The 14,896-nt window shown below is 41.0% G+C and overlaps 1 protein-coding gene across 1 annotated transcript in view; it reads right to left on the minus strand.

Moving 5' to 3' along the window:
• Nucleotides 1-14,896, minus strand: part of SLC23A1 (solute carrier family 23 member 1) — a 505,682-nt gene that overhangs the window by 207,692 nt on the left and 283,094 nt on the right. Inside the window, exon 10 of the mRNA XM_044069843.1 lies at nt 6,206-6,335. Coding sequence (XP_043925778.1) covers nt 6,206-6,335 — 130 coding nt within the window. The remainder of the gene's footprint in view (nt 1-6,205; nt 6,336-14,896) is intronic.

Raw genomic sequence — 14,896 nt, forward strand, 5'->3', positions numbered from 1 at the left:
GCACTGCACAGAACTGACTAAATGCAACCTTGTACAGTTACCTGAAATATGTACTAGGACTGCATATCAAAGTGATGAGACGCTGAAGTATGTCATCTCTAATAAGACCCCATACTGACTTCTTTGTTTTGCAAGTGGTTCAAGCCCCTCTGTATTCTTTATTACAGGAAGAAATTTCTTGCCCCAGAAGGAAAGCATCGTCTACTAGGAGATGCAAAATTTTGAGTGATTCCATGTTCTATTTTATCTTGATGTAAATACAGCACTGAACCATTTTATCACCTTCCTAAGTACTAACAGGGTTAAAATATAAGTGCAAAGAGGATAAATAACAGTTCAGTGATGCAGAAGCCGATCATCTGTTTATGCTACCACTGACCACATCTTGAACAGCAGCTCGGGTGACAGATGTCAGCAGAGTACAACTGACAAGGCTCTTGAATGGCCATCTTTACTGGCAGCAGTTTGGATCCACAAAAATTTTATTTTTAATTTTTTATTTTACATTTGTTAACCGGGATAGTCCGACTGGATACATGTCCATTTTTAGTGGAGGCCCGGGGAGAAAAGCTCCACATGTGCAAAAAAGTGACATTTTAAAGTTGTGGTTACATAGAAATCTAAACATTTACAAATCACTGACAATTTATAGTCAAGGTTACATTTAAACCAAGCAACATTGTAGGTTTATGATATGAAATATACAGAGATCATTTTACAGCTTTGAAGTGTGCAGAAAGAAAAGTATTCACAGATTGAATGTAAGGATGATAGTCGAGAGAAAAGGTGATTAGTTAAGAAGGGAAGTCATTGAAAATTGTATATAGAGAGGTAGCATAGCCTTAGAATGGGTAGTATAACAAGTTATCTTCCTGATAATAGAATTATAATGGTTGTTGAGAAGTGTATGTAGTCTGGGTAGAGAAAGGTTATTATTGGGTATTTCTCCTATGTGAGTTGTGTTTTTTTCTTGTTATTTTTTGGGTTAGTCTGGGTTTAGACGTGGACATAGCCAGTCCCTGTTTATATATTTCTTTAGGGATATTTTGAATTGGGGCAAGGAGGATGTAGTTGTTAGTTCAGCAGGAAGTGAGTTCCACTTTTTTTCCAGCAGAGTTGGAGAATAATGATTCTCCGGCTGAGTTGTTGGCTTTGGTAGATTGTACTAGCATTCTGTTGGATGAGCGGAGGAATGCTAGGTTGCTGTAGGGGGTGATAATATTAGCCAGAATGTGTGTACTGTTAGGTTGGTAGAGGATTTTATGAATAACTATGAGTTGGTTATATTGGAGCTGATTGGGTAGTTTTAACCAGCCTAATCTGAGAAGATTTTGACAGTGGTGGGTTCTGTAAGCTAAGCCTGTGGCAAATCTAGCTATATTGTTACAGCAGCTAGTAATTTTGTTAAGGTTTGATTTGCTTAGGTTTGTGAAGATGGGTGAGGCGTAGATAAGGGTTGACAGCAGATGTGTCCAAGCTATGGCAGTTCTGGCAGATGGGGTTAGGAATTGTTTAATCCTATACAAGGAGCCTATTTTTTGTTAACTGTTTTGATGGTTTTGTCTATATGAGCATCTTACTTCAGATTATTATTAATGATTGTACCAAGAAGTTTTCTGCAAGGTTCTGGAGAGATTATGGTGCCATTGTTAGATGAGATTGTAATGATTGGTGATGTTAGCTTACAGGTAGGGGAGAAAAGTAGTAGTTTGGTTTTGTTTGGGTTCAGTAGGAGACAGTGACTATTGAGCCAGTCCTCTACTTTGTTAAAGGTGATTTGGGATAGGAATTGAAGTTCTGTGGGGGTGGTGACGGAGCAGATAAGCATGGAGTCATCTGCATACTGTATACATGTTGCATCTGGGATAACTTTGGGTAGGTCATTAATGAATGTTGAGAAAAGGAGGGGGCCTAATATAGATCCTTGGGGGACACCAAGGATCATAGGTAGAAGGGGGGATAGATTGTCTTTCCATAGCACAGCTTGTTGTCTGCCATGCAGGTAAGAGTGGAACCAGTTGATTACTGGGTTGTCTAAGAAAAATGATTTTAGTGAGTCTAGGAGTAGGTGGTGATTCACCATGTCAAATGCTTTGGACTAGATCGAGAAAGAGGGCCGAGGAGAGCTTATTCTGATTATGGTTGTGATTTATTGTGTAAGAAAAGGAGAGAAGGGCAGTAGTTGTGCTATGGGCAGGTCTAAATCCGTGCTGGGATGGGGCTAGGAGAGTATTCTGAATAAGGTGAATTAGAATTTGCGTATGTATGCATTTTTCCATTATTTTGGCTAAGGGAGATAGGATGGCTATAGGTTTATAGTTAGAGAGTTCAGTGGAGTTTCCCCCTTTATGAAGTGGAATAATGTGGGAGATTTTCCAGATGGAGGGGATGTAGGATTTGTGGATAGTACCATTGATTAAGATGGAGATAGGGTAAGCTATTTAATTAGCGGCCTTTTGTAGAAATTCTGCAGGAAGTAGGTCTGCTGCCAGGGTGGTGGGTTTTAGTTTCTTAAGTAGGGATTTAATATAGTCAGTGGGGATAGGATCAAATTTGAAGGGAGGCACATTTACCTGAGTGGATGTGATAGTAGTAGAGGTGTTGGGAGATTGATTATTAGCTACTGACCGGACTGTTTCTGTGAAGAAAGTATTAAAGGTCTTTGCAACACATTTAGGAGGTAGATGTAGGGTAGCTGAGGGGGTGGGGATTGAGGATTTACCTGGGTGGAGCAGTTTATTAAGGCCTGACCAGAACTTTTGTGGCTGATTTTGGTGCTTTTGCTGTAAATTGAAATAGTAGTTTTGTTTGTCTAGCACAATGGACTTTTTGCCTCATTTCTCATTTGTTTGTATCTAATGTGGACTTGTGGGGATTTGGTGGATCTCCAGGAGGTCCATGCTGTGTTTCTAGCAATAAGTTTTGGACGGCGCAGTGGTGCAGCGGTAGTGTTGCCGCCTCACAGCAAGAGGTTCTCCGGTTCGAATCTCGGCTGAAGTGCTTTCGGTGTGGAGTCTGTATGTCTTCCCTGCGTTCATGTGGGTTTCCTCCGGGTGCTCCAGTTTCCTTCCACATTCAAAGACATGCATCTGGAGCCTTTCTCCCCAGGCCTCTGCTGAAAAATGGCTTTGTTCCAAGTCGGACTTTCCCAGTTAACAAATGTTAAAAAAATAAAAATAAACGTTTTTGTCTAGTACTATTGGTTAGCCATGGAGCTATTTTGTTTTTGGTTCTGATTGTTTGTTTGGGAGCATTCCTGTCTAAGATGGAAAGGAATCTAGCATTGAAGTCTAAGACTGCTTCATCAAGGAGAAGTAATTTAAGATTGGCCCAATTGCATGAGTTAAGTTCAGCCTGGAAATTAGTCAAGTTAAAGTTTTTTGTAGTCCTGAGGGTTTTAAAGTTGGCTTGGTGAGACATGTCATCCCTTTTTCTGATTATATAGGTTAGGAGGTGGTCACTTATGTCCTCAGGTAGGGTGCCTGATTTGTATAACTGGGGTTTGTTATTTATTAATATCCAATCTAGGATACTTTCCTTATTGTTGGGCTTATTGATTCTGGTGGGGGAAGTAATAATCTGGGAGAAGCCATGTAAGTTTATATGGGTGGTGGGGTAGTTTGATGAACATGTTTTCCAGTCGATATTGAAGTCCCTGAGAATAATAGTTTCTTGGGGGGGTGGTTAGTGGATAGCCATTGGAGGGTGCATTCTAAGGTGTCTATGTTGTCACCTGGGGGAATATAGATACATGCTATGTTTATAGATTTGTGTTTGTTAAGTTGGACTTTTGTGATGATTGTTTCAGAGTTGCTAGTTGTTAGTTCTTGTGGGGTACTAATTGTGGATACTTCAAGAGTGAATTTATACAGGATGGCTACTCCTCCTCCTTTCCTACCTTTCCAGTCAAGTTTTATTATATTGTAGTTGGGGGGTATAATTTCATTATCAGGGATAATGGGTTTGAGCCAGGTTTCTGTAAGGCATAGTAGGTCAGGGGAGTGCATGTCCAGGAGGGCATGCAGATAGTGAATTTTCTTATTTATACTTCTGATATTTAGGTGGCAGATTAGTAATGAATTAGGGGCATCATATGAGCTTCTTAGGTTAGAGAGAGTGCTATTTGTGGAGTTAGTGGTAGCAGGTGAGTTTGAGCCTGGGTTAGGGTGGATGTCGCCATCGGCTATGAGGTTAGGTAATGTCCTCCTTATGAGTTTGTGGATCTTTAGTAGGAGTTGGTGACAGTATTTAGTCCTAGAGTTTATATAGGTATCTTGCATGGGATGGAGAGGTTTTGGAGCAGTAGAATTAGAGAAGAGGTGGGGTAGTACTGGTGTAGGGTCATGTGGTTGGTTGCTAGTGGTGGCACTTGAAGTAGGATACTGAGAGCTAGGTAGGTAGTGGAATTCATAGGCGGTGAGAAGATAAAGTATTACAAGTGGGGGTATGAGGTAGTAATGTGGTCTATGTTTCAGTGATAAGGTGGGATTTAGTGGATACATTGTGGGGTAAATAGTTGGGATAGAGAGTATGGATTGGGAGATACAAGAGAGTGAACTGTGGTGGGTTGGGAGTGGGAGTTGGGTGCAAAGAAAGAATGTGTTGTAGTTGGTTGATTGTGATATGTGGGAATAGCAGAGTAATTAGGGGCATGGTTAGGTGAGTATAAATGTAGGAGTACTGGGGTGGGTGGTAATTTGGGGCAGGGTAGGGGGAGCGGAGTGAGCCCGCAGGGCGAACGGAGCAGGTAGAGCCAAAGGAAGGTGAGCTTCAGGACAGATATTGGGTTGGGAACAATTAGCTGTGTGGATAGTAGGGCAAGTAGCCAGCATGTACAGTGAGAAAGTATGGGCTGAAAGGACTAGAGGTGGGGAAGCAGTTATGGTAGTGGGGGAGAAGGATAGTAAGTAGAAGTAAAGATTAAAATATACTGGATAGTAGATCAGGAGCTGCTCGTAAGGTAGGGGATATTGGGTGTATTCAGGCCACCATCTAGTGGCCAAGACCTGAAATGACAGCACAGTTCCTTGTAGAACCCAGGGCTGGGAAGCGTAAGAAGTGTGGCTTTACCGTAGCTAGGAGAAGGTCATGGAAGGGTGGCTGCTGCAGTATCTGTTAGAAAGTGGGTTTAACCACCTAGCAGGGTTGTGGGACTAACAACTAACATTAGCACAACTAAGCATTATTCAGACATACTTTGATTTTAATTCCCTTGAACTACAGAGGTAAATCTTTCAGGGGGTAGGTTTAGCAGGACCTTGGTAGTATACATGTGGCTTCTTTATCATTTCCAGCAGGTTGGAATTTACCTTCAGCGTAGGGCAGGGAAGCTAGAGAGAATGTGAAGAGGAGAGGCAGTGAGAAAAACGACAGTCACAGATACCAGTTTCCTGTATCGGCAGCATTCAGAATAATTTACAATTTGCAATGTTAAACATTCAAAAAATAATTTACAAAAAGCAGAGGTTAAACAGGGATGTGTAACCTTACATTAGTTGAAAACCATGCATTCCCTCTCTTGGTATTCCTAGGGAGAAACTAAAGATGTGATGGTGTTACCCATTTTTAGGTGAGGGACAGCCCATTGCATAACCCTGTGTGATAAGTAGCACCAAAAATGTACAGAGTAAAAACAAAATGGTACAAAATATCCCTGCTGGATGATGTGACAAGTGATGCTGCCACTAAACTAATGCCCTTATATCGTGAACACATAGGATGGGGAGGTGCTGTTGGTAGGATGGCTATCAAAAGGGTTAATAGCAAACCAAAGGGGGTGAAGGGAATAAAATAATAAGAAAAAATAGTCCACTAAAGGTTAATCTAAACCTATGAGATTCCAGCTACTGCAAAACAGAGTCATGGTGCTGTCCATTTCTGCAAGAATAATTCCTGCAATAAGAAAGAAAATGCAGGACTGGGAGCAAAGTTGAAAAACAAATTATTCAGATTAAGACAAAAGTCTCCTTATAATAAGGCCAGAAAATTCTGGAAGGAAGCAGTCTATTAGGGAGACACAATAAGCATTTTCGCTCACACCCAATCCTCAAACTCAGGAGCTGTGAAAGTAAAATCTTTGCCAATGCAATACAAAATGTCTTTGCTGCTTTCACGTGCATCATCTCAGATACTGACAGCCTTTAATTTTCCATATTACCATACTAATTTGTTATGCTGAGGAGTTATTCAGTTATTCAGAACTCACCAAACAATGTGCAGAACAGCCCTCCAAGGATGGGATCCGGAAGCGAAGCAAACAGTGCTGTGAATTTTCCTATGGTCCCCAAGATGAACATAACAGCCGCACCATACTGAACCACTCTTCGACTCCCTACCTGAAACATCAATAATGCAGGCTGACATCAGCAAAAGTAAACAATAACTACAATTGTTACATATAGTTCGAATTTGGAAAAATTATTTGAGTCACTCAAAAATGCACTTTCTTGAATGGAATACTTTCCCATACTTTGTTAGAAATCCATCTGAATTTTATACATTTAGGCAAGTTTCAAAATTACATCTGAAAGAAATCTTTCCTCATACTATTTCAGTTTCATAAAGCAGAAGGGATGTATAGGAGACTATACTGTATGCAGTCAGTTATAAAAAAAAGATGTTCCCAGATCGTGTCTGTGTGTCAGAACCTCAGTGGTGCTGATTCTTGTGGTTCCTGCTATATTTGTGCTAATATCAAGGAAGAAAAGCTGCGGCAGGACTAGACACCCAATAGTGTAAACACTGGCTATAGATGATGGTCACTATTGATATGACACCCCAACCCCATGTGCAAACATGGGAAAAAAGGGGACTGTGGATGGATGGATGGATGGATGGATGGATGGATGGATGGATGGATGGATGGACAGATAACTGGATGGGTCATGAGATAATTGTGTCATATTAATAAGAAAAAAGTTGCAATAAAATATAGAGATATACCTGCAATAGTGAAGCTATAATATATGCCCACATGGCACACAGCTTTATGTGGGTAAGACAACTAAAAATTTTAAAACCTGGCTTTGGCACCATGTTGAGACATAAAAAGAAATAAATAAGTGAATCCAGAGGTTGATTGGTTTAATGACATGCATAATGCTGATACATAGTCACTTAAACTTACTACGTTGGATTGTGTTTAAGTGCCTGATGGGGAAGGAGTTAATAAGAAGGAGCATTTTTTGTATCAAAAGGCTTTATTTATATTAATGCTTAACATCATCAAGCCATTTGAACTGAATTTTGAATGTAGTTTGAGAAATTTGATTAACTAATAAATGATGTATTTTCTTTTAATGGCTTACTCTTACTCACATGTCTTTTTATTGTGCATTTATGAATTTTACCATTTTACACCTATGAAGGCATTAGCTGATATGACGGAATGTTAGTGTAGTGTATGTTCCTGGATTAAAGCTTTTATATGACTCTGCTGTCATGTCATTTTATTATTTTGTATTTCACTTAAGTAAAGCTTCAAAAAGATGTGGCTCAGCACACTGAATAGATCTCTAAGGAATCTGTAACATTTTTTGATATGTGAGCACATCTGACAGGCTCTGACCCATCTGAGCTGGTCATCAAGATGTTACCGTGTTTAACAGGTGTCAGTATTGGTGACATGTTTAACAGGTGTCAGTACTGGTGACATACTAGTAAAAGTGTAAATAAACTCTGTAACTGTAAGCAAAGTCTGGTAGATGACTCACCATAAAACTATTTACATCAGAACTAGATAGAAGGGATATTTTTTTTCTTTTCTAGTGCTTTCAGAAAGGAAACCTCCACATGCATCCCTATCAGATGATGATGTCTGAAAGGGAAAGTACTAGTGTGAGAGTTGAAGTGAGCAAGGTGAAATGGAGCGGCTGAGGAGCTGCTTAGGAATCTGGTGCCTTTATGGTATACCTAGTGAGTGGGGAGGTTCAGAATTGGGTAGGGGACAGTGTGCGCAATGAGGAAGGGGTTGCAGGAGAAAAAGCATTATGGGCTACTCTACTGGTAGAAGAAGTTTGATTCCTCAAGCTTCAATTGTCCAAATCTCAAGATGCCAAGGATAGGAGAGCTCAATAGAAAATCATTGTTGGCAAGATGCTAGTTTTGGGGTAATTTCCCCCCTTCTTTGAGTTTGTTTGACTGTGGAGTTGATTATAAGTTTGGTGTGTGGGGGAGTCTTGCCCCCTTATCTTTGATATTTTTTGCATTTTTTGGGGGGATTGGGGGTCTAGAATCCTGACTGTCTGGCAGTTCAGCATTGATTCACAGTGGAAAGAACATAATGCCAATGTAGTGATTTTTGTCTCTAGTTTTAATGTTCACAGTTCTCAAAGTTAGAGCTACATATCTGCAGATGAAGATGTGTGAGGAGGTTAAGCCTTGCCCCATGGGAGAGTGGGAGGTTTCCACAACATGGGAATGTAATGGCAATGAGTCTGTGTTCGTCTATGTTGTGTTTGGATGTGAACTTCAGATCTGTATATTTGTACATAGTACTTTTTTGTATTTTTTACTTTTTGCAACATTTTTTTTATATAGTGACCATGTTTTCATGTTCATCTAGTTTGTGCAGAGCTGTAACTATATTCTTTTTTCAAAACTCTTATTTATACATAATTAACAAACAGCTCAAGAAAGACAATTGTCAACAAAGTGGTACAGTTGAGTGAATATTGCATTATACAAGCAAAACTATGTAAAAATAACACAAATAAACGGGTACCTGTTATTTAATCAACAGTTTTAAACGTCGAATACTGAAAGTTCGAACGGGGAAGTTCGAAAAATAGAAATGTCAAAGCCGCGGAAATTTGAATTCTTTCCCAGGGAAAGAATTCGGTTGGCTTTTTCCGTGGCTTCGACATTTTCTGTACTGTGGTGCGAAAGTTACGAATTGGGTTAAGATAAGTGTGTGAGTGTGACGGACGTTGGGGCTAGGGTGCGGGTAAGGTAAGTGTGCGAAAGCGACGGACTTTAAGGTTAGGGCACGGGTAAGGTAAGTGTGCAAAAGTAACGGACTTTAGGGTTAGGGCATGGGTAAGGTAAGTGTGCGATAGTGACGGACTTTAGGGTTAGGGCGCAGGTAAGGTAAGTGTGCGATAGTGATGGACTTTAGGGTTAGGACGCGGGTAAGGTAAGTGTGCAATAGTGATGGATTTTAGGGTTAGGGTGCGGGTAAGGTAAGTGTGCGATAGTGATGGACCTTAGGGTTAGGGTTTGGGTTAAGGTTAGTGCATAGATAGTTGTGTATGTAAGGTGTAGTGTAGGTTTATTAGGTTTTTGGTGTGCCTGTGTTGGGTGTGTGTTTTTCGGAACAGCAAATTTTTTCCCTGGGAAAAAATTCTCTGTTCTGAGGTTTCAATGTTGTCATATTTCGAACTTCCAAGTTCTAACATATGGTGTTCGAAATTTTGGAAGTTGGATTATATGACATAGACCCAAATAAACTATGTATAGTCATGCTAAATATCCAATCAAGTAAGCAAAAATAATAGACATAACCCACTGTAGTCAATTAGCTGTAATTATATTATGTTGTGTCTTTCGGCTTATCCCGGTTAGGGGTCGCCACAGTGGAACTCCGGTCTGCTAATGTTTGGTAGTGGATTTTTACGTGCCGAGTTACCAGCCCTGATGCACAACCTTCAATGAAGGCACACCCATTCATGTATGCCTCCACACAGAAGACGCTCTAGCTGAGAATCGAACGGGACAACGTCTTGCTGTGAGGTGACAATGCTACCGCAGCACCACTACCACAGGCATCTAGCTGTAATTATATTATACATTATCCAATGTAATCAATTAGCTGTAACTATATTCTACATTTGAAGGGGGTTATTGATTAGTATATTTAAAAATGTCTGTCAAAAAATAAGGCATAGCATGCATCATGGACTACCCAGGCCATCAGAGCCTCTGGAAGCTTAGTGTGGCAACGCAACATGCTGAATAAGTGGGTTTTGACACAGTCTTAGTAGTGCCATTTTCTCTGAAACCACCTAATCTAAAAGTGGCCCTGGTCAGAGGTGTGAAACAATGTCACTGTAGCTTACATAGGGGGCTGGGTGCAAGCAATGGCATTATTTCTTTAACTTTCTTCCAAAACCTCAGAAGTGTGCATAGGTAACTGTATCTTGTGTTGGGCTGAGGAGAGTGGATTCATTATTTATTTATCATTTCTCAAAACTTCACTGGTATGTGCAGAGGATCACTGTAGCTTGTAAAAGAGCAGTGTATTGTCTAGGAGTAACAAGCTGGGAACATTACTTTATTATGTTTTTATTTTTCTCTTAATGACACATCAGATGTATATGCAGGTAGCTATCTTTTGGAAGAGGGTGAGGAAACATGGTATTTATATATATATATATATATATATATATATATATATATATATATAGATAGATAGCAGCAACTTGAAATATATGACTGCGGTCAACTGTGCCTTAACCTTCATCCCACTCTAACATGACAGTGAAGTACACAGATGGTGACAAACTTTTTTTTTTGGGTGGGGGGATTAAGGAAACTGGTACTATTTCCAGATATCCTTATGTATCCTTGTAAAGATTTGTCATCTCAAATTGCTGTTTTCTCAATTTTGGGCATTAAGCATCGGATACAACTTCTTTCTTGAAATAAATAAGACTGACTATCTTTCATTACTTATGACTTTGGTTCAGAGCATCATTGGATGAAGAGGTTCATAGGTGCCAGAATCTGTTGAAGACTTGGGGGGGGGCAGAGGGCAAGAGGGGCACACACACAAATATATATTTACATAAATATATATATATATATATATATATATATGTATATATATATATATATATATATATATATATATATATATATATATATATATCTACTTTACATGATCAAACTTTCAGATGTTCAACTTTCATATGGCCGAGACCATATGATCAAACATTTAAAAGTTTGAACATGTAAAAAAAAAAATAAAACAAAAAAAAAATAAACAAAATGCTTCTAGCAGGGGGGCAAGCCCCCCTGCACCCCCACACCCTCGCTATTTAAATATACCAACTCTGAGATCGCACTACATTGCGGAAAAGGGAAATCTTCCCATTCCGTGCTGTATGGAGATTTCCATTCAGACCATTCGAACTTTTAAAAGTTCAGTCATATGGTCTTGGCCATATGAAAGTCGAGCTTTTAAAAGTTCGATGATCTGAAGGGGACCCACATATATATATATATATATATATATATATAAATATAAAATATACACACACACAAGGCACAGGGAACTGACTTTGCACAATGCGCAAATGCAAGTCTTATCACAGCAGGATAAAAGACTTTTACACAATTAATCCCTGAAGCCAATCAGGTAAAAGCACAGTAAGGTTTCTGCCAGAAGTTTCCAACTTGGATGGATTGAATTTCTTGGAAATAAGTTCACATACATGAAAACATACTCGGAGGCTCTAAATAAAAATCTGCAAAAGCAACAGAGTCCTCCAAAGCAGACATCCAAGCAACCTCCACCCCCCCAACCCAAACCATGAAGCACATACTTCACAAAACCAATGTGCTACACAATCACAGCCCTTAAGGCAAAATAACATACCCAATACACTAGTAATAGGTGACTATAGCCTGGCACACTGACGTCCCACTTACTAGGTTGAACAAGGAGAAGGTTACTGTTAGCAGCCTGTCGGGTGCCAGGATCTGCCACATAACACAAGCACTCAGGTCACTCCGGAACAAGTACAAATATGACTCTGATTTTGTCCATGTTGGTGTGAATGACCTGAGCCGTACCTCCCTGGACTACATAAAAAGAGACATGGAGGAGCTCTCTGATCACGTAGCCCAGGCCGGTATGACTCTGACCCTGAGTAGCATCCTGCCCTCACCAAGAATGATACCACGGTATAGAGAAAAAATGATCAATTTCAACAATTGGCTAAGCTTCTTGTGTCATTCAAAGGGGATCCAGTATCTGTCAGCCTAGGATTACATGCTCGACAAGCCACACTGCTTCACTAGAGATGGCTTGCACCTGTCACCCTTAGGCTTTTGAATACTGGCCAAGGCTCTTGCCACCCCCATAGTGCCTTTTTTAGGCAAGGCTCAAAAGACAAACCCACTGCCGTAAATAGCACATGTAACAAAAAACTGAGGTTAATGCTACTCAATGTCAGTAGTCTAAACCTCAAAATGCACGCATTCGAGGCACTCCTCAGTATGGAGAAAATCGATATATGTGCAGTAACAGAAACCTGGTTTAAGGCTCCAGAGAGCACCCCAGCACTACCAGGCTACAACTCATACCATGCATTTCGGACACAAAACCGGGACCGAAATACAAAAGGCAGGGGAGCATCCATATTCATCAAGGATACCCACACCTCCAGGTTAGTGGCACAGCACGAAGCTTCAGAGATCATCCACGTGCAACTAACAATGGGCAAAACTGCTATTCAAATTATAGCTTGCTACAGATCACCCACCATGTCCCAGGACCCCCACTCCACATTCCTGGAAACACTGGGAAACATAAAGGTCCTACCAAATGCCCTGATATTGGGTGATTTCAATTACCCAAACATTAACTGGGAGAACTACTCAAGTACAAACTCCCTTACCCAACATTTCCTAGAATTTATAAACTCAAATGCCCTGGATCAACTTGTCAACACCCCCACCAGAGGTGACAACATATTGGACCTGGTCATCACCAACATGGGCGACTGGTGTTCCACACCGGAAGTCAACCCCTCGCTGGTTAGATCTGACCATAAAGTAATCCCTCTGGATATCCACATTCCGCACCACCCCCGGTCAAAGAAACTACCGTAAAAAACTTTTCAAAAGCAAACTTCACATTACATAAGACCAAGGTGGGAAGTTTCAAAGCCCCCATGCTAAAGGATAACGCTGTCCAAGCTGCAAAATCCTTTACTAATGCACTCTATGGGCATCTACAAGAATGCATGGATCATGCTATCCCAAACAAAACCAAGACTCACTCTTCCAAGAAAATGAAACCAGTCTGGTGGACCCTGCCATAAACAAGCTATACAATAGAACGAGGAAACTAGTACAGAAAAGAGTAAAATCCCAAGAAGGGAAGACATCCCTGATCAGTATCAGCAAGAAACTATGTTCCCTTATAAAGTCATCCAAGGCTAGCTTTGAAAGAAAAATTGCCATGGACTCCAAAGATAACCACAAGGCATTCTTTAGCTATATCAAGAATCTAAGTGGCAATTCTCAGATCTGCTTGGAGTTAGTGCAGAATGGCACAAAATACACTGAACCGACCGATATAGCCAACATCCTGGCAAACAGGTTCAGTGCAAACTTCACCCCCCTCTGACCCCCAAAAGGGTCCATAACTATACCAGAAGAATGTAGTGCCCCTGAAATCACAGACACACAGGTTAAAACCGCCATCTCCAAAGCCAAAAACACAGCATCAATGGGACCGGATGGTGTTCCAGGCTGTGTCCTACACGAGCTCAAAGATGAACTAACCCCTCACCTAAACACACTGTTTAAACTCAGCCTCTCCACAGGCTATGTGCCCACAGAGTGGTGCACAGCAACAGTTATTCCACTCCACAAAGTTGGAGCCACAACAGATCCCGGGAACTATCGCCCTATAAGCCTGACTAGCTTGGTCTGCAAAGCTATAGAATGCATCATCATGGATCTCATTAACAGAGACATTGGAAACCTCCAAACACTCAACCCTACCCAGATCATGCCCCCTAAACCTGGTGGACTTCTTTAAGACAGTTACCAAGGCTATAGATGAGGGAAAGGTGGTCCACACAGCTTACCTAGACCTCACAAAGGCCTTAAACACCATTCCCCACTAAGGTACTATAGACAGGCTCAACAGCCTGAACATAAACCCCTACATCATGAGATGGGTTGCTAACTGGCTCATGGACAGAACCCACATGGTAAGAGTTGCGGGAGCTAGGTCTGACTCTAAACTGGTTACAAGTGATATTCCCCAGGGTGCAGTCCTAGGACCCCCTCCTGTTTGCTATATACTTCTCAGAGGTACAGGAAAGCACAGGAGGACTATGGCTGACCAAGTTCGCAGATGACTGTAAACTAGGGGCTATAACTGACTCTCCAGCTGACACAGAAATCCTCCAAAAGGGTCTCACTGAGACAGACACCTGGTGTCAAAACCATGGCCTCAAGCTAAATGCCAAAAAGTGCATAGTCATCCCCTTTGGAAAAAACAAAGTACCCACAAACTACCACATAGGTGGTAGCCCCCTAAATACAGAAGACGTAATAACAGATCTGGGGATCCAAGTAGATAGTAACCTCTCCTTTGATTATCACATTGCCAAAGTGGTTAGAAAATCCTTCTATGTGGCCCACCTAATCACAAAAGGGTTTGCATCCAGATCAAAAAGGTCATTGGGCCCCTCTATGCATCACTCATCAAACCCATCATAGAGTACAATGCCCCATTTGGGATGTACCTTAAAAGACACCTACAACAACTGGAAAGACCACAGAAGTACCTTACCAAGAGGATCACTAGCCTCAAGCAGATGCTCTATGCAGCTTGACTGAAGAAACTCCAGCTGTACTCGGTTGCATACCGTCTACTCAGAGGTGATCTCTGCCTGTCATACAAGGCCATGTATAACCCAGAATTGTTGGACATGCTCCACTTAAAGAAAACCATATCCCCTAGAGCCACACGCTCCATGGATCTAAACCTCACCACAACAATAAATAGGACGTGCTGGAGGGATAGATTCCTGTCTCAGAGACTTCCCATGCTCTGGAACAAGATTCCAATCTACATTAGGCAGAGCTCCTTGCTAACCCTCTTCAAGAGAAACCTTGACGAGTGGATGGGAAACAGAAAGTTTACCCCAGGGAT

The sequence above is a fragment of the Protopterus annectens genome, chromosome 4.part0 (assembly GCF_019279795.1).
Source record: "Protopterus annectens isolate FY-2018-M chromosome 4.part0, PAN1.0, whole genome shotgun sequence".
NCBI classification, from domain to species: Eukaryota; Metazoa; Chordata; order Ceratodontiformes; family Protopteridae; genus Protopterus; species Protopterus annectens.